This window comes from Anastrepha obliqua, chromosome 3 (assembly GCF_027943255.1).
Source record: "Anastrepha obliqua isolate idAnaObli1 chromosome 3, idAnaObli1_1.0, whole genome shotgun sequence".
NCBI lineage: Eukaryota > Metazoa > Arthropoda > Insecta > Diptera > Tephritidae > Anastrepha > Anastrepha obliqua.
This window is the reverse complement of record NC_072894.1, coordinates 64,634,434-64,655,518: the sequence shown is the minus strand read 5'-3', so window position 1 is coordinate 64,655,518 and position 21,085 is coordinate 64,634,434. Positions and strand designations below refer to the sequence as shown.

The 21,085-nt window shown below is 38.0% G+C and overlaps 1 protein-coding gene across 2 annotated transcripts; it reads left to right on the top strand.

The window, feature by feature from the left end:
- The first annotated feature begins 6,947 nt into the window (after positions 1-6,947).
- LOC129240539 (CLIP-associating protein-like) lies at positions 6,948-19,961 on the top strand. Of its 2 annotated transcripts, none has more exons than XM_054876400.1 (2): positions 6,948-7,443; positions 13,211-19,961. In XM_054876400.1, exon 2 carries the CDS (start codon positions 13,301-13,303, stop codon positions 17,768-17,770), a length of 4,470 nt encoding a protein of 1,489 aa, XP_054732375.1. In that variant the 5' UTR covers positions 6,948-7,443; positions 13,211-13,300; the 3' UTR covers positions 17,771-19,961. The 2 variants fall into 2 exon arrangements, with proteins under 2 accessions (XP_054732375.1, XP_054732376.1); XM_054876401.1 differs by lacking the exon at positions 6,948-7,443 and adding an exon at positions 7,588-7,625.
- Positions 19,962-21,085: the final 1,124 nt, after the last annotated feature.

Below are 21,085 nucleotides of genomic sequence, written 5' to 3'. Positions count from 1 at the left end.
GAATATGACAGACACCCGGCTTTTTTGTATATAAATTTAGTATTGATTATAGTTTTGCCTATAAATAAATTGCTATAAATTTATGTGTGGCATTATTTCTCTTGTATGGAATTAAATAAGAGTAATTTTAGAAGCATCACAGGAATTCTAGCAGGCCATTGTAATTGGGTTATCATTGTACTAACCTGGGAATATACTCCAATACAACTTGCAGGTTCTGTAGGGAGAAAGATGAAACCACTAAACATGTGCGGGCATCGTCGCCAGCACTGATACATAAACGGCTCAAATACCTGGTTAAAAGTTACTTACCATCTGCGGTTCGGAGGCAGAGTAAAACTGTAAAACTGAAAAGCAGCAAAAAAATTCGTTAAAAGCGAGAAATTCGTCAAATGTTTGATAGCTAAACTGGTTATATCCGCTGGTGTAGCAAAAAAGCAAGGGCTAAGGTGTCTGAATCACAGCCCGGCGAGAGTAGGACAGCCGAGGAGAGACAGACAGCTACTGCAGAAAGGACTCACATAATACACAGTCTCACCGCATGGATAACTAATGGGCAATGTCCAGAAAAGGCACTCTGAAAACTCGAGAGCCGGGGCTTTTTTAAGCTTAGAAGGAGTCATCGAGCGCCCTCGTTCTACCCGTGGCCAGGACGATCTCGCGATTTTGCACATTTATGCCCTAACGCAGCGCACGAGTTCACATGAAGCCTACATTCCCAGGAGCAGACTAAAGTTTTTTTTTTAAGCGAACCGCAATCCTTTCTCAGGAACCCTAATGAGCCTAATATCGAAGTATTCGAATGCGGTCGAAAGAGAAATCCGACATTTTTCGACAAATTTCGAGTATACCAACAACGAGTCCAATACCCTAATTGTCGCTGGCTGTCGGAGCAATTGTTTACCGCCCTCACAGTAGTTACACAAGTAAGCAACACATTAATTGTGTCTTTGATTACCTGGAATCCTGCAGTGGTCCAGCAGCCTGAATTTGAGCTTAAGAGAGGTTTTTGCAAAGTAATTTACATAAAACCGCTATGTAAACCAAATTATAATGAACAAAATTTAATAATGTTATATAATCGAAGCTACTGGTATAACTGGAAAATATAAAGGAAAAGATGTACGACTGCCTCGAATTTCTTCGATACCTACGTATTTGTCATTCAAGTCAACCTATTTATTTGTTTACGCTGCTAATAGGAAAACAAAGATCAGGCTCTAAATAAGTTAAAGCATACTTTATTTAAAAGTGTATATTGGTCATAGTCGAGCTTAGAGCCAGCGCTAAAGTTAAAGTGACAAAATGCTACCACTAAAGCTGCTACTAAACCTGGAAATTTAACGAAATTTCAATTTCTGTGTGTATTCGGAGCACTTAAGTTGTGATTATGAAGAAATTTAGAAGTACTTCGATGATAAATGATTCACGATTATTAAGATTGGCAAAAATATATAAGGAACTTATCAAAAGTTCGATTTAGAGGAAAAAGTCTTCAATAACTGCCATTGACTAGACTAAGCCACTGAAAAACTATTTCAGTCTTATTTTACATAAATCTTAAAATTATATGCTTATGCACTTATACTTATATGCACATCTGTATACAGTTAAATCAATTTAGTTTAATTCTTGTTTTTAATTTGTAACAAAACACGCCTTTGCATTCGCGTCTCATGTTCAATTTGTGTCTCTTCATTAAATAATCGTTGTATTTCAATTTGCATTGTGTAGCCAAGCGCGCCGGGTTACCTTTTCTTCTATATCTATACACACATCAGAAGGTGTGGCCAATATCAGACCGTTTATCGGCTCTCACCGAATTCGAAAGAAACAGCTGCTTGACTGATGTCACCGGGGTCATGGCCGGTGGATGATACATTACCAAGGTGAATTGACTAACAGTTACTTTATTTCTCGCAATTTCGACAAGTCTGACATCAGGCTCCTTTATAATACAAAACAAACAAAAGGAAGGGAAATTACATGTTTATGCATGGAGCCTGGCGACACAGCGAATTCAGAGGGCGCAACCTTGTATTCTATCATCCTTGATAGATTACCAGGCCTTCATAGGCCATAGTCTTCAGCCTTCATGTTTCAAACTTTGAATAAATATTTTCTTCTATGCTTTCAAAGTTTTGATCAGATTTTTTCTGGGCTTTGAAGTTGATTGAATAAGAATTTAACGTAGTGGCATGTTTCAAGTGACTACGAACACAGTTGATTTTTAACGTTTTTTTGTTCGCTAAGAAGTCACGCCTTTTGTTCCGAACATGCTTGAATTTTTAACAAAATATTAACGGTATTTGATTTATTATGTAAAGACAAAAATTTTGATATTTTTTCTAGGCGCTCTGAATTCATGAATACATTATTTATGTATTGTTCTTAAATTATACAGTTGTTGACTAGTTTGCAAAGTATTTTAAAACCATTTAACTGTTTATGAATAAAAAAATATATGAATAAATTCTAATTTTTTCGGAATGTTTGAAATAAAGAGATTTTTTGTTTTTGGCTATACACAGACCCCTGCTGTTGAATTTCCTGTATTTAGGGCATGCTTATGATTCATTTATAGCCGAAGCAGAATGGCTTAGGGCGTGACTACCAGTCGGTAGGGTACGGGCTCAAAACCCCGAGCATGAAAAACGAGATGATAGAAAAAGGGTTTTCTGATAACGGTCGCATCTCGACAGGCAATGGTAAATCTTCGAATGTGTTTCTGCCATGAGGAAACTCCTCATAAAAAAATCATCTGCTCTTCGGAGGCGTCATAAAACTGTACGTAATTCTATTTCAAAAAAATCATCAAGACGCACACAACAAATAGAAGGGAAGCTGGACCAAACATCCAATAAGGGGTGTAAGCTCAAAAGAAAAGCAGTGGGTTAGTAAAGGGATAAATGAAATTCTGATTCTAATTCAACAATTTTAAGAACCTCGAGATAAATTTAATTTTCTATCAAATTATTCTGCGAGAGATTTTTGATTATCAAAATCTAATTTAAACTTTATTATAGACGAAGTAAATAAACATATAAAGAGTGGAAGTTTGTAGCCCAAACAAAAAATGCATATTATTGTAAATAAAACTGTAAAAATATATTTTCTGTACAATAATGTTTTTCTGTAATGAATACTTCATTATTAGGAGTTTGTTTGTACTTTTTAATACTACTTCTTAATTGACGTGATAACCGCTTAGCGGTTTTGGCCGATTTTTAGAAAGCGCGCCAGTGGGTTTTTCTCGTGCTAACCAGCGCCAGTTGGAAACAAGTCACGGCAACTGATCTTTCCAACACAGAGAAGCCGTTCTTCTCCTCTTTCAGAGTCTGAGCGTTTGCATCAATTCAAACTTACACAACTTTTATTAAGTGGAGCATTAGGCATGATTTTTAATATTAGTGGGATTGAAAGTTTTGACTCCAACTTTAAAAAAGATCGCCGTTCGGCAGGTAATGTCAAACTTTCGCAAACTTACTTTAGGACCACTCCACATATTGGAGAAGAAGTGCAGCGAATCTCCTAACAAATATGAAACATTTTGATTTCATGCATTTCATTTTCACCTTCAAAATATTTCCCTACAATTAGAAATATTTGAATATATAATAATACATATATTAGAATACAAAAAAGTAAATATTTCCTCTTTGATCTTAAGATCTTTTATGCCCTCTCTTCACAATACCTCACCCAAACCAAGTACTCTCAGTAAACTCAGTAAGGAGTTGAGTTGGGTGAGTGTATGTGTCGTCGGGTTGTATAAGGCCGAGTAATTTACTCTTTTCTTCTATGGCATCGCATTCGAGAAACAAGAGCAGTTGACCGTATCCGTATCTTACCCAATACAGCCATTTGCTGTCAGTATTGGGAATGCTAGTAAGAAGTTTATTAGATGTTTAAATCTCTTTTAACTATACTCTCATAGTAATAACTAAGCGTAGCGTAGACCCACAGCTTTGTGTCAGCTTACGTCTCGAAGCCTTACCTCGTCACTGCCTTAATGGAATGTTGTCCCATGTAACTAGAAGAAGGGCTCAGATTCAATTGCTTTCGAGGCCGCAGTCTCTCTAGCCAATTCATCTACTTTACCATTCCCGTATGTACCTTTAATCCCTGGAACCCACATGAGACGAATGTGATTGCGCGTGTAGCTAGAGCTGTCCGTACTATCAACAGAGTAGTGCTCTTTGCACTATATCGAACAGGGTATCCTCAAATATATCTTTCCGAAGAAAAATCTGAATTTCAGAAGCGCTGAGCGTTCCCTTGACTTTTGGTTTGGTCTCAGGAAAATTGCAATCAAAGGCGAGACAGTAAACATGCTGTTGAATCTTTTGACACTTCTAAATCTATCCCAGTCAGTGTTTCTGGGGGTGCTTCTATTGTTTTTTTGGGTCTGCTCCTAGTATGTTTAATTTAAAAGCCAAAAATCTTAAAATAACTATTACTAATCCATTCACTGGCCGCCGTAGCCGAGTGGGTTGGTGCGTGACTGCCATTCGGAATTCAGAGAGAACTTACGTTCGAATCTTGGTGGAAGATCAAAATAAAGAAAATGTTTTTTCTAATAGCGGTCGCCCCTCGGCAGGCAATGGAAAACCTCCGAGTGTATTTCTGCCATGAAAAAGCTCCTCATAAAAAATATCTGCCGTTCGAAGTTGACTTGAAACTGTAGGTCCCTCCATTTGTGGAACAACATCGGGACGCACACTACAAATAGGAGGTGGAGCTCGGCTAAACACCCAAAATGGGTGTATGCGCCTATTATTTATTTATATATATATAATCCATTCACTGAATATTTACAAACAAGTAATTTTTGTTCCTTTTGTTTATTTGTTTTGTGTTATTCCACCTGATGACGTCGGTCGGTTGTCAAAATCGCAAACAATAAAATAGCGATTTTTGTAAGGCACCACCTTTAAGGTAGTCTTCCAATGCAGACAAGCTTGCAAGAGACGAGAAACACAGAGAACGTTAAATATTTAACGTTCTCTGAGAAACAATTCAAGAATGATATATATATTTATGTTTTCCAATGTCATTTATTAAAATTTCTTCAAGCATTTTTAAAACCCACATATAAATTAACAATCTCTTTAATTTTCCTAAAATTCACAAATGAAGCTATAATAAATTAAAGACAGGGGTGTTCAATTCCTAATTCGAAAACAAGGCGAATTGAGTACCTATGGTGATTCCATTAAAAAACAGTTACTCTATTTTTCGCGATTTTGACTTGTCTGACGTCAGCTCAGTTCGCAATACAAAACAAACCAAAATTACGTGTTTCTGAAAATTCAGAGATTGGCTTGGTAGTTTTGTGATTTGTGAGATTTAAACTAATCAAACTAATGAAAACGAAGTGCCGTGTGTTAAATTGTGAAAGCAAAAATTAATATAAAGCCTCCAAATTCAGTTTGTTTGCGTTTTTATGCGGAAGACGCCGTGGCAATATAATTTCTGTGTATATGATTTCTTGTGTTTGGTTGTTTCCTCTGCTTTCTTCTGCACAAATAAGGAATTCTCCTTCCTTTAGCTTGTTTTTTCCTGCGCTCTTACAACACAACGAATCCGTAAGGCGTAATCGTGTATTCTATCATTCTTGATGTCAAAAGCGTTGTCAAATAGAACTTTGAATTATTTGAAACTTCGCCGTACTTCAGGCGCTTCAAGCACAGCTGTCACTTGTTCTCATTTCATATATTTTAGTATTGTTCTAATAATTTTTGACAGTTATCGAAGCCAAATAAGCAGAGCCAGTCTACACTCATCGCTAAGGCAATAAGTCGCATGAGCAGAATATAATATATATTTTTGATTTTTTCGCGTTACATGGAGATATTTACAATTAATTTGTTTCATTTGCTAAAAAATGGAGTGAGATAAGACTCTTGTAAGTGCCCATTTACACGATGTCTCCACTGGAAGGGAAACATTTTGTTCGGGGGTGAAGGACGGCCGGGGAAGAGGGAAGGGAATTTGTCTCCTGTACTGGCGACACGCTTTGCTCTTCTTATTCGTATTTCCAATCTTAAAGCAATTTTTGACAGTTGCTTCATTCGTTTTCTGCTTTTGTGGAAGAAAGTTCTAAGTTATGTGTTGGTTTTCATACAAACGGAAGAAAACAACGATGACAAACATCCGAACGCTGCTTGGGAAATGCACGATTATTTTTGGTAGTAAATTAGGTATAATTTAAAATAGTTATGGGACATGTTTATGTTGATTTCTAATTTTTCCCTGCATTTCTAGATACTCAAGTTAATTTTAAGTTAATTATTTACATATGAAGTATTTTTAATTAAATTTTTTTTATTCAAGTATAAGAATTTATAAATATATTTCAATAAAAAAAACAACAAATTATTTATTATTTAACCAGTTTGCATTTTTCATTCATATATTTAAGAAATTTTTGACGAACGTTTTCCGCTTTACATGTAAGCGCGTGCGAGAATACTTCCGAACCATACGATGCTAAAGTATTAAATGTCAAAATGTCGCCGAAAACAATTTTGCCCGTGTGCCCGCGAATGAGACATGAAAAGAGAATTTCCAGTGTCTCCATTCCAGATGTCTCCGTGTGTAAATGGGGTGTAACACAGAAGATGAAAGGCCCGCGTAAAAAATGCCCGAGATAATTGTTTCGCTTGCGATGAATCACTGAACGCTTATGAAGACAGCGGTTTACGTTCTACTAAAAAATGTGACACTTGAAATAAATGCTAATATTATAATTGTTGCTAATAATATAGAAAAAAGCTTTACACTATATTTCCCATCCATATAATAATACACTAAACATCTAGTATTATAATTAAGTTTGTGTAGCACCCTATGCAGCTAAACATGCAACTCTGTTTTTTTATTCATGACTTTCTTCCTGGTTTGCTTTTTGGCATTTTGACGGGCGAAATTGAAAATGACATAATTCTACGAAGAGCGAATAATCTTCCAACGATTCTACGTTTGGGTGAAGAAACAGCGAATTTAAAACTAAAAATAAAACTCGAACGAACTGAAAATTTGTGCAAAAGTTATGGCAAATTGTGAAGAAATAAAAAAATATCATATGCTTCGAATTAGAAAGTAAAATTTGGTAATTAATAGCAAAACAGTTTAGTGTCGCTGCTGCATCTGCGTCATTCGTTGGAAAGCCCGAGCAGAGAAGCAGCGAGAAACGAATTGAGCGATAAAACAAAAAAAGAGTGAATAAAGTGCGTGTGAATGTAAGTGCTTGTTGGGTGTTGTTTTTGCTTGTCAGCTATTTGAACTACGGTAAAAGAATTAGCGGATTTTGAAAAGGAAATAAACGAGATATCAAACAAATACAAAATCGAGAAAAGCTGAGCAGGGAATTACTGCGCAAAGCAGAAGCCGAGAAGAGCAGTGAAAGAGAGACGAAAAAGACATTGGAATTTGTTAATTGTGAGTATATACAGTAAAAGCAACAGCAGACGTTTTAGACATCGAATACGGCAAATAACGATACAGAAAAGTACATAAAAGTTATCAAAAAAGGAAAAAATCTTAATACAATAATTAAAATGTAGTCTTGAAAGTGATCTTCATTTTCCCGGTTGGAGCAATAAATGTATTTCTTGAAATAGGTGTGTAGTAAAAGTGAAAAATTTGCAGGCATTACTCAAGAAAAGGTATAATCTGACGAATCGACCAAAGTGTCAACCAAGAAGAGAGCAAACGCCCTGCAGGTTCCGGACGTATAAAAGCTACTCTACGGTGGCCCTACTGGAAAATCAATTTTTCCTTATACACACATATGTATATTGTTTGAGGGGAAGGGTGAAAGTAACAAAATTTAACGACAGAATAAATAGCAACCACCCAACCAGAGAATTTTTCACCAAAGTGTTCGGTACTCGTTGCTGATGTTTTGCAGCCTTTACCGCTGCCACATTATTATTATTAGCTGGATAAACATATTTTAGCTTTTTAGGTACTGATGAGTTTGAATACAATCAAAAATATTATATTACGTCCAACACCTAAGGCCAAATTTATTAAATTGATTGTTGAAAGTGCGCAATAGAGGTATGAAAATCGTTATGCTTATGAGAGTTTAATGTGTCATAGATATAAATATGTTTGTATAAGCTCCCGACTAGCAACCGGTGGGGGCGATGAGACAACATCGCAATGGTGAAACTTGGCACACGCATTTATATACGCACATATACATATATCTCTATTAGCACGAAAGCATTCGCTTGTGGGTCTCACTGGCGGCTATAACAACAATGTTGTTCAGTGCTCGTTCAATTGAAATCAATTTGGAGTCACTCTGACATTTCTTTGGCTAATTGTCAACGCAGCGCGTGCGGTGATATTTTCCCTGCACTTTCAACAATCACCAACTCTCAAGCAGTGCTACAGTTGGGGATACATGCCGGCTACGATTGCCAATTTTCATTTTTTTCACAGAATTTAAGTGGAAACCATTTAACAAAACGGTGAATATAAATAGAAAATTGCGTATGCATGCAAAGTTGTGACGATCATCGCAGGTGACGTCGATAACGCTGGCAACGTTTTCATTTTGTACCTCTTATATTCCTATACCCTCAACGGATTCAGTGGCGAATGTTGACTTTGATATTCCAAATTGCCACAGAACGAGGAAGAATTCGACTCAAGTTCAATCGATTTGACGGCGGTCTGGTGCATTTACCTGGGTAAAGTCAAATCGAACTCTCCTTGTAGGTTATATTCAAGGCGAATTGAGGATTCTATCATTCTTGGGTTATATTAACGAAAATAGTTTATAATACAGTTGAAAGCAATTAAAAAGGAGCGCAATCGCTTGCACAAATTCAATGTAAGTTTCCAATAATATGATTGGACTTTTATATTTTTCATTTTTTTACAATATTATGTTTTATTATTGTTAGGTTTATATCAACATCATTTGTAGGGTATAAAGTTATCTTTACCCTTTGTTTTTAGTTCGTTTATTTGTGCCGCCTTTGCTTTGGCAATTGGTTGGTTTTGTTGATTGCGATAGAGATTTTTACAGTGTTTTCCATTTCACTGCTCATATTGTGCTTGTCTACCTTTTATTCTTACTAACCTAGCAGGCAGTAATAATTTTTTATACAAGTAAAAGAAAAATAATAAGATGAAGAAGAATGAAAACGGAACGTAGCATTTGTGCAAAACAAATCGATTATTGTCGCTGGGAGTATCGCCATACAAATTTTATTTTACTTCAATAAGTAAATTAGCATGTAAACATTAAGGGGCTCAGCGGAGACAGACCGGCTTTAGAAAATATCAAACAGAACGAGTATGCAAGTACATATGTATATGTACAACTCTTAGATATCCCCTAGTTTATAAAAAAAACGTCAGAGCACACACCTTGTAACCACCTCTAAAACAACGACGGAGAATAAAAAAATTAAAGACAATTGCTGCTCCACAGCCGGTGGTTCTCTTTTTGCTTGCTATATTCTGTTATTTTGCTATAGAGCCGCAAGAAAGATGATTCACTAACCAAAATCATCCGCTCCCACACTCTCGTCATATGGTTGTCAATTTGGTGGGTCGATGTCAGCTTTAGTAACATTTATTTGTATTATGTAGTAGTCAAAGTTAAAGCGTGTTAATGTTAGAAAACATTTTTACTTCAAGCATTTTATGGGACACACATTCAATGTTGCACCAACGTGAAGTTGTGATTTCCAACGCCATTGGCATTGTTATATGTGTAAGGAAAGGTGATTTTTGTCACTCACTATTACCAGTTTTCTTTTATTTTTGTAACAACTGAAAGTTGTAATAATTAATGTAAGATGTGGTATTGGTGTCATTTTAGAGGCTTTGGTGTTTAATTAATTCTTCAATGCTTAAGAAGATCTTCAAAACATCCATTGTCGTTTCGACTCCTTGAGCATTGATATTGGAGAACCTTATGAAAGATACATATAAGGTAAACATTGTGTCGTGGAAATAAAATTGCAAAAAATTTAAAAAGTAACACGATATGAGGTCATAATTCAGAGTTGTTGTGAGTTTCTTCGTGTGTTTTATTGAGAATAGGCTTACATAGGAGTATGATTTTATGTACGTATGTACATATGTTAAGTACTCTGCTTCTCATAAGTGATTTTGTTCCAAGTATTTGCGCTGCTGACAGCTGAAATTTCGAAGTCGGGTTTAACCGGCTATGACCCAACTTAAAACTATTAATTAAAGGAATTTGTTAAACAAATCATGTGAATTTTTAACTGATGTTTTTTGCCTTTCTTCGAGTTTAATTTCTGCTTTTTACAGCGGCAAACTTTTTCAAATGTATTTTGTAGGTCTTTGTTGAATTAAATTTTACTCCATTTTCGCAGTTGCCAGTGGAAATCAGATATTTATGTGGTATACTTTAAAACTGTTTAAATATCCAAGTTATTTGAGTTTCAGTTTGTTACCGTTAGATCATGGACTATATATTTATTGAAGAGTGTATAGCCTTTCTTGTAAAAAAAATTTAACGAATGTTCAAAATTTTAACCTCTCCCAATGCGAACAATTTTTGACTACTAACTGTGGCAAAAATGTTGCATTTTTCGTTTGAGAAAATAGCAAGAAGAATGAAGCTTCCACAATTATAAATTGAACAATTGATAAAGGGTTTTCCAATAAGAGGTGTTATTCCCGTAAAAGATCAATGGTTTCGTTGCTTTTGTGGCATGTAGCGCCATCTTGTTGAAAATAAACGTTGTCCAGATCAATGCATCCAATTCCGGGCATAAAAAACCGTTAATCATCTCTCGATAGCGCAATCCATTAATATCCCGTAACTGTTGCTCCAGCTTCATTTTCGAAAGAGTAAGGTCCAATGACTCCGACGGACCATAAACCGCACCAAACAGTCACACGTTGAGGATAGAGAGGCTTTTCAACAATAACTCTAGGATTTTCTGAGCCCCAGTTCCGACAATTTCGCTTGTTGTCGAACCACCGAGGTGGAAATGGGCCTCATCCCTCAAGATGATTTTTCGATGGAATTCCGGATCATTTTCATGCATTTCAACGACCTGATCAGCAAGGGCACGACGTTGTTGATGATCATCCGGCTTGAGTTTTTGTGTTAACTGGACTTTATAAGCCTTAAGACCCAAATCTTTATATAAAATACGGTGTAATGACATTTGTGGAATGCCTAATTCTAAAGAACGGCGAGGAATGGACAAACCTTGGTTTTCTTTAACACTTTCGGCTACAACAGCAATATTCTCGGTTGTTCTTGAGCGACATGCACGGGCTTTATTCTTCACATCACTAACTTGTGCCAATAGCTCGAATTTTTTCACCAATTTCTGTGTTGCGGTCCGACAAGGTGCTTCACGATGACCCAAAAATGTTCGAGTTTTACGAAACGTCTCTGCCAATTTTCACCATTTTTATAGCGAATTTTAATAATTTCGTTTTTATTAATGGCGTAGTTTCAACTTGTCAAATATCAAAAAATGACAGCTTCAAAAGTGACATCTACTGAAATAGCGGACTATTTAAAATAGCACCTGTTATTGGAAAACCCTTTAGTATATGCATATGTATATTTATTGAATATAATAAAATATATTTTGAATAGAATATAATATATAATGAATAAATAAAATATATAATGAAGTATATGAATATCTGTTTGAAACAATAAAATCTTGACAATTTTACCCAAATTATCCGGATCAAAGTGTATTAAACAAAGTAAAATCAAAATATAACATATTTATTTTCAATATGTGTCTTCGACAATAGTTTTGTCATGACATTTATCCAAGTGCTGGTAGAAACTGTAGATTTAAAAGTTGCTCATATAGTGGTTATTTTGATAGTTACAGCTCCTTGCCGCTGGAAATGCTGACAGAAAGTCGGTAACATATTACAGCGGAACGAAATGAATCACTTTACCTTTGAACAACATTGAGAAATATTCCAAGTTTATTTCCAAAGTAAAGATTGTGTAACCCAAACCGAGTGTTTAGTGAAAAGGAGTCAAAGTCAGGTTTTCTGACGAAGCGCTTTTTCATCTCGGCGGTTATGTTAATAAGCACAACTACCGCTTCTGGCGATCGGAAAATCCGCACGACAGTAGTCCTAAGAGAGTGACAGTTTAGTGTGGATTTCAAAGCGGTGGCATCATTGGATAATTTTTATTTAAAAATGCTGCCTTAAACGCGATTTCGGTCAACGGTGAGCAGCGCAGAGGCTGGATAAAGGATTTTTTTATGGCCGGAAATTAAAGACACTTGGACAATCTTTGGGTAAAAAGAATATACATTCAATCGTAATCTTTCTATAATAATTTGAGCCTCATAGAAAAAAACTTTAACTTTGTTATTGACTCGGACCGTTCTCCACATTTTCGTCTAGCTCACTAACGGTAGGCCCAGGAGACTTCGATCGGTTGGGTCCAGAGGGGGAGGGGTATTAGATGAGTGGTTTGATGGTGCATATGAAAAAGTGGTTAATGTAGTCGGGGTCAATTCTGGATAAGTAGGAGTTTAACTGCTACAATATTTAGAATGTAGTTATGCCAATATGCCGATAACTGCGTTCAGGGGTCGGGAGCTTAAGAAGGTAGTAAGGGCCTCCAATATGAATACCGTTTATTTTTTGCCTAGTAGTTGTCAGTTCGTTTTGTCTCGGATCTCGTCGCCGTAGTTGAAGAGGCGCGTCAGCCTGGGAGACGGCTCAGGCTCAAGTAGGTGTCTGCAAGGGTGAAAACTTTAGTCAGTATTAAGCTTTTCCTTTCTTGATTGGCGCTATAAACGTCTAAGCGATTTTAGACAAATCATATTCATCTCAATTAGCTAAACGCGCGACTTACCTAACATAGTTAATCGTGCCATTTTTCAACAAAAATTAACAAATATAAGAATTTTTTACCTTTTAATTGTCAAATAAGTATAGGTCAGATGGTTGGGTTGGTTGGTTGCGTCAGATATTGATTTCACTTTTTTAGTACACTTCAGAACGTATTAAGTAAAGCTTTCAATAAAAAATAAAATGAATATTTTCAAAAACATGCCGTGAACAAAGAAATAAGATTAAACTTCACATATTTCCAAATGCTTCCAAATTTTCCAGTCACTACAATCTTTATTGTTTATTTTGTTCTACTCTCTTTAAAACAATTCTAACTCATCATGCTAATATTATTTCTAACTTATCTTTTCAGCATAAATAAAGATAGAGATAGGCGGCGCGTTGCCGTTGCCGCACACTATTTATTTCTCTTACAAGAACCCAACACTGCAAAAACTCAAATATGGCGTATCGCAAGCCTAACGATTTAGATGGCTTTATACAAATGATGCCAAAAGCGGATATGCGAGTTAAAGCTCTGCTCGCCGAAGACTTGGTCACATTCCTAAGTGATGAGGCGAACTCGATTGTCTGCATGGATATGGGCATGCTTGTGGATGGACTGATGCCTTGGTTAACTGGCAGTCATTTTAAAATAGCACAAAAATCATTAGAAGCATTTTCAGAACTGATCAAAAGGCTTGGACCTGATTTTAATGCGTACAGCGCAACCGTGCTGCCACATGTGATAGATCGTCTGGGCGACAGTAAGGATACAGTACGTGAGAAAGCCCAGTTGCTATTACAGATTGTGATGGAATACAAAGTGATCTCACCACAAGCCACCATTGATAAATTAGCGGTCGCTTGCTTCAAACATAAGAATGCTAAAGTACGTGAAGAGTTTTTGCAGACCATTGTGAATACATTGAACGAATACGGCACATCGCAATTGAGTGTGCGCACCTACATACAGCCTATCAGTGCTTTGCTAGGCGATCCCACAGCAACGGTGCGGGATGCGGCTATGCAGACATTAGTAGAAATCTATAAGCATGTAGGCGATCGCTTGCGTGTGGATCTCCGCAAAATGGATGATGTGCCCGCTTCGAAATTAGCTGTGCTAGAACAAAAATTTGATCAGATCAAAGCGGAGGGTCTGTTGTTGAAGTCGGCTCTTCTAACTAATCCATCCGTCAATAATGGGCACGATGAGTCAGATAATGTGAGTGTTCGTGATCGCCCGACGAAAATTGTTAAACGCACTATATCTGCATCAACACGAAATAAGCCAAGTAGCGCGGATTCAAGCGCAAGTGGTGATGCCGGCGCCGTCACAATGGAAATATTTGAATCTTCCTTCGAAATTGTGCCACAATTAACTATATTTCATCCAAAAGACATGGACGACATTTACAGGAATATTATCGTTGTTATTAGTGATAAGAATGCCGATTGGGAGAAACGCATCGATTCGCTAAAGAAAGTGCGTTCACTCTTAATGCTGAATATCCATTCACAACCCCAATTCGTGGCGCAGTTAAAAGATCTTTCAATTCCATTTATCGACATACTGAAGGAGGAGTTGCGTTCACAAGTAATACGCGAGGCGTGCATTACAATCGCATATATGTCAAAGACATTGCGCAACAAACTCGAGCCGTTCTGTTTGGCTATTTTAGAGGCACTTATCAATTTGATTCAAAATTCGGCTAAAGTAATCGCCTCATCATCGACAATCGCTCTAAAGTACATTATCAAGTACACCCATTCGTCGAAAATAATTAAACTCGTCACCGAGACACTGCTGCAAGCAAAATCGAAAGATATACGCGCCGCTTTATGTGAGATGCTTTGCTTGATGTTCGATGAGTGGCAGACGAAAACTATGGAGCGGTGTTCTCAGCAACTTCGTGATGTGCTCAAACGATCAATAAGTGATGCAGATAACGAGGCACGTCGTCATTCGCGTCGTGCTTATTGGAAATTTCGGCGGCATTTCCCCGATCTTGCTGACCAGATCTATACAACGCTAGACATTGCGTCACAACGTGCGCTGGAACGAGAGCGAGATGGTGGTAATGTGCTCATCGAGGCTGAGCGTCGCTCTGCAGCTGCGACAACACGTTTCCAGCGTTCACCAGGTTCACTACAAAAGCCAGCGGCTGGAATGCGTAGTGTGTCTGCAGTAGACACTGCTGCTGCCCAACGTGCCAAAGCACGCGCACAGTACTCGTTTTATCCTCGTAAAAAGTTAAGCACTGTTAGCAGCACTGCTGGAACAGTCAGCAGTACAGGTCCTGCAGCAACGGGATCTTTACCGCGTCCACGGTATATGGGAGGTGTCACTCCGGCAGCCGCAGCTACAACTGCGCAGTCAAATGTAGGTATTTCGCCGCGTACTCGTGGCCGCGCTGGAGTATCGCAGTCGCAGCCTGGATCTCGATCCACCTCACCCAGTTCAAAACTGCGAGAACAATACGGATATAGACCTATAACAGGTACTATACCTAAAAAGGCCTCCGGTATACCGCGCTCATTGACCAGCTCGCGGGAAACCAGTCCCACACGCGTTGCCATGAAACGGAGCATTTATTCGACAAATAGCTCAATGGGTTCAGCACGACGGACACCTGAGCGCAGTAATTCGCGTCCACTAACTGCGACACGAATTTTACAACAGAGTCGTGAGGCGGAAAACGCACTGGCCGACGCGCTTTCACCGGAAGGAGAACGGACTATAGATTATGGCGAGTATTCGCGTGGATACACGGCTGGTTTGAGAATGGGTCGAAAGTTGTTGTCGCGCGACGAGTCCGACGACTCCGAGGCATCGTCGGTGTGTTCGGAGCGGTCGTTTGATTCGTCAATGACACGCGGCAACAATTCGAACTATTCATTGTCAGGTTCACGTAACCGGCTTGACTGGAGCTGCACACGTGCACCATTCGACGACATCGACACTATCATACAGTACTGTGCTTCGACGCATTGGTCCGATCGTAAGGACGGCGTTATCAGCCTAACTCAGTACCTGGACGATGGCAATCAGTTGACAGCGCAACAACTACAAGCTGTTTTAGACATGTTCCGTAAACTATTCATGGATCCACACACTAAAGTGTATGCACTCTTTCTTGATGCTGTCACCGAGCTGATACAAACGCATGCCAATGAGCTTCATGATTGGCTGTTCATATTATTGACGCGGTTATTCAACAAACTTGGCACGGAGATGCTCAACTCAATGCACATTAAGATCGGCAAGACGCTACATATAGTACACCAATATTTCCCTACCGATCAGCAGCTCAGGGACGTCTTCCGCATACTCGCCGACACGGCGCAAACTCCTTGTACGAAAACCAAGATAGCCATATTGAAATTCCTCACTGACTTGGTGACCAGTTACTGCAAGTCCACCGATTTTCCCTCCGACGATGGACCATTGGCGGTTGATAAAGCTGTACTGAAAATTGTGCAACAAGCTGGTGATCCTAAGAGCAAGGATCTGCGTGATCAAGCGCGTAAATGTCTTATCGCCCTCTATAATCGCAGCACACCGCAGATGACTAAGTTGTTGTCTAGCCTACCCAAGGGTTATCAGGATACTGCAAAGGCCATTATACAGACACATTTGCGACGCAATAGCACTTCCGGCACAAATTCACCATCCTCACCACATTCAAGTGCCAGTCCCAAGTTACAGAGCCCATCGCTTGGTCCATTTTCGTCACTGCAGCCACAATTTAATACTAGTCCCCGCTCGCGGCAGTCGTCAGTCGACCACGAACTCTATTCGGAAGCTGATGTACAGCATAATATCCATAAAACTTCGGAAGAGATACGAAATTGCTTCGGTGTAGGTGTCGGCATTGAGCCGGTCTCTAATAATACTCGTCAGTATCATTCGCTCTCGAATGCCAACGGCTACAATGGCTACGTGCACGACCAGCAAGACTCGTGCGCTTCTTCCAATTCAAAGACCCAGTCAGCCACCACAACCGAATCGAACACACCCGAAAGCACTACAATGCGCTTAGACGCAAATTTGTTAGAACAGCACCAACGTATGACTACAAACGTTGGACTCTCTTCTGCAACAACTAACTCCAATACAGCTGTGGTAAGTGGAACGACACATCACGGTTCACGTTGCAATTACACGGTCGCATCGAATGGTGAACTTGTGCTCGAAAGCGGCTTAACCGAAAGTGAAATCATACGCGTGGCATGTGCACTAAAAGTAGATATGCCAGTGGAGCAACTTCAGCAAGGGCTCGCCAATTTGGAGATCTGCATTAAAGGTGGAAACTGCGAGTTACCGAACAAACATTTCCGCGCCATCATGAAGATGTTGCTAGGACTGTTGGATTCGCAAACAGCTGATGTGATGATTGCCGTGATAAGTGTGCTCGGCAAGATAGTGCGCAGCACGAAAATGAAGGAAACTTGGATTAACTTCCTCGAACTAATATTGCTGCGTATAATAAACTGCTACCAGCACAGTAAGGAGACAGCGCGTGAAATCGATTTGATCATACCACGAATCGTATCATCGTTGCCACTGAACGCCACCATCAATATTGTAAATCCTGTCATTGCGACTAGTTGTTATCCGATGAACTTATGTGCCGTCAAATTGCTCACAGAGCTGGCAGACCGTCACGGTTCCGAGCTAACCGAATTTCATTTAGATAGCATATTTCCGAATCTGGCGCGCCTCACCGATGACAGCGAATCAATGGTGCGGAAAGCTGCTGTTTTTTGTATTGTCAAACTCTACATAGTGATGGGCGAGGAAAAGGTGAAGCCGAAGTTGTCGGTGTTAAATCCAAGCAAAGTGCGCTTGCTCAACGTGTATATAGACAAGCAGCGCGGCAACAGTGGCGGTGGCAGTTCAACGAAAAATTCATCAGCATCATCGTCATGATTGCGTCGTGCACAGACGACGCGTGAAGAAGTGGAAACAGACGGACGGCAATTGCAACAACAATAACAATACCAGCACTAAAAAGAAGACGGTAGAACACTACGGCAGTGAGCCCGTTGTTATGGTTTGGCCAAGGGCCGTCGACTGTGGGTGGTGTGTATGTGTACGTACGTATAGTATTTGTTGAAATTTTATTAATGTAGGTAAACGCATTAAATGCAATACTATAACACAAAAAATGCAACTTGCAGTGGTGTCAAAGTGGAGTTAATGGAATTGGTAGCGAAGTTAATTTTTTCTCAGAGCCTTTACTTAAAAAACAAAAAAAATATAAATATAATTGAAAATGTTGTATACGTATTTAGCGCAATCGTTAGTTTATGTGACGGGATAATTTCAAGTGACTGTAACTGATAATTACAGTACTACTTATTTGTCTGTATGTGTATATAGTTTAGGTGTTAAAAAATCGTCAGTCACAAAAAAGTGAGCAGTAATGTTCGTATTTTGTTCAAAATTGTTAAGCAACAACTAAAATTATTTGTTGAAACAATAAGAGCCAGTCTTTTTCCAAAATTCCATTGCATTTATTCGCGAGTTATATTCGACTCCACTTTGGCTAAAGCGTAAAGGCATATGTTATAAAAGACGCCTTGGCGAGTTCGCGTTTGAAATTTAAATATGTATTTGCATACTTTTGCTTACAAAACCAAAAAACAAAAAATGTAAATTTACACACAAAAACCTATTAATTAATTGATAACTAATTGTAATTTGTTAGTTATAATTATATTTAATTAATACGAATGGTAAAACAACAAAACAACTAAGCTGGAAATTATTTATCTCGCACATTCTTCTCCCCTGAACTTATACACTTTTTACATTACTACGCCCATCAGATTTCCTATCAACAAAGCGACAACTAATTTGCAAATTCTTCCTAGCGACCATTCATTCGGACTTGATCTACTAAACTCAAAATGTATCTGTTTGTAAATCCCGTCTTCACACGCCTGTATGTATGTATTGGTTTATAATTTCCCATACATCACTATTTTTAACTGTGTTTTAAATGTTTAGTTTTATGATTTCGTAATTTCTTGCATATTTTGCGCGTTTTTTAACCAACACTCTTTAATTACTTGTCTTACATGTAATTATAAGTTTAATGATTTTCTAAAAACTATATTTCGACATTTTACACAAACGAATACATTGATGTTAAATGCATACAAGTAATAAAAATATATTTAGTTTTTAGTTGCTCTAATCCTACATCTAAGTTATATGCATACTTTATTAACTTATACAATATTTTAGTAAAAGTGGAAACTTTCGTGTATTTTTTGCAAGAAAAAATTATTAAAAAGTAAATAAAAGTAACTTAACCGAAAATATTCAGCTATAACTTTTTCCTCTCCCGTGGACAAAATTTTAGCTTAGCAAAACGTTTTCCAAAATGTGAAAATGCGTTGTGTTAGCGTTAGAAAAACGAAAAAGTTAGGGTTATAACTAAGTAATAGAACAAGAGAATCTACTATCATTTACTTCAGCCGGCTTGGTAGCGTTTTTTATATTCCCATTCATGCAATGCATATTTAATCTTGATACTCTTGAAATATTGAAATAAGTGCAGCATCAGATCTTTGCTTGAATGCAGTGCTTCATAAAAAATACTAATAACACAAGTGTAAACAAAAAAATATATATACATATAGTATATATAAACAAATAGAGAAAAATTAAGCAGTAATAGATAATATACACAATATAAGTAATGCAAATAAATTAAAACTAGAAATATATAAATACGTATTTAAATTTCGTTATACACTTGATATTAATATATATGTATGTACATGAGAAAGTAATTCGAAAGATCCAAGAATTAAAGCTAAATAGTATGCAACACGTTAATAATAACAAAATACAATATATATGTATGTAAAAACAACAAAAGCTCTAGTAGAAATGGCAAACATATAACCGAATTAACTATACGCTAACGCGCCATGTGTACGAAGGAAGCGCATTTTAATGTAATTGGAAATTATTTATAACAATTGATAAATTCAGACACACAAATTTGAAGTGAGAAATCATTAATAAACAAAAAAAAACATTAATATGCGAGGTAAACAAATATTTAGACTAGCTTAGTTTTTCAAAATAATTGAAAATTTAATAAACAAACAATATTAAAAAAAAAAACTAATTTACTACTTTGTTCTTGGGGTATTGTGTGAACGCACGGTGGGCTTGAACATGAGATAAAATAAATAACTAAATAATTGTCGCGTACACTTCTATTAGGTGTTTGGTCGAGCTCCTCCTCCTATTTTTCGTGTGCTTCTTGATGTTGTTCCACAAATGGAGGGACCTTCAGTTTCAAGCCGATTCCGAACGGCGGATATTTTTTATGAGGAGCTTTTCCATGGCAGAAACACACTCGGAGGTTTGCCATTGGCTGCCGAGGGACGACCGCTATTAGAAAAACCTTTTCTATTGGATAGGGAAATAAGTTTCCGTCCTTTCTTAGTCAAAGTTAAGAATTATTTAAACAGTTAAATAATACATGGTATTATGTGAAAAGTGTGCCATTGGAAGCTAAAACTTTACTCCATCTTTCAGGTAGCATACGGATTACTCAGACGAAAAAAAACGAGTTCGTGATACATTCATTGACCCAGTTTGCGATGATCTCTTAAGAAGTGAGACGCTCTCCAATAAGGATTGACTGCATTGATCGGAACAGATGGTAATCCTAAGGTGCATTGTCTGAGGAATACGGCGTATAGGGTAGGATTTCCCAATTCAGTCCCTCTAAATATTTCTGGACCGGGCGTTGTCATGCAGCAAAATCAGTTTGTCATGCCTACCGTCCGATTCCACCTGCTTTTCGTTGAAAGTTCGATTCAAACGCATTAGCTGCAGTCGGTAACGATGTTGATGTTGTTGTAGCAGTAACTTTGCCCTCCCAGTGTAGTGGAATCAAATCGTCTGGCTCATGTAAAGGTAGGTCCTGGAAACATGCTGTTTCGATAGGTTGGGTCCAGATGAAGAGGGGTGTTAGATGAGTGGGTTTGATGGCCATGTGAAAAGGTGGTTAGTGTCGTGCGGGGAGCCTTCACATGCCGGAAATATGTTTAGTATGTCGGGTCAATTCTGGATAGGTACAGTATCCAGAAGGTAATTGTGCCAAGGTTACGCGGGACACTCGGGGGAAGTTGGAGCTCTTCGTCTACAATGGGTGGTGGTTGGACTCCGATGACGGCACTCGGGGGTCGAGAGCTTAAGAAGGTGGTAAAAATC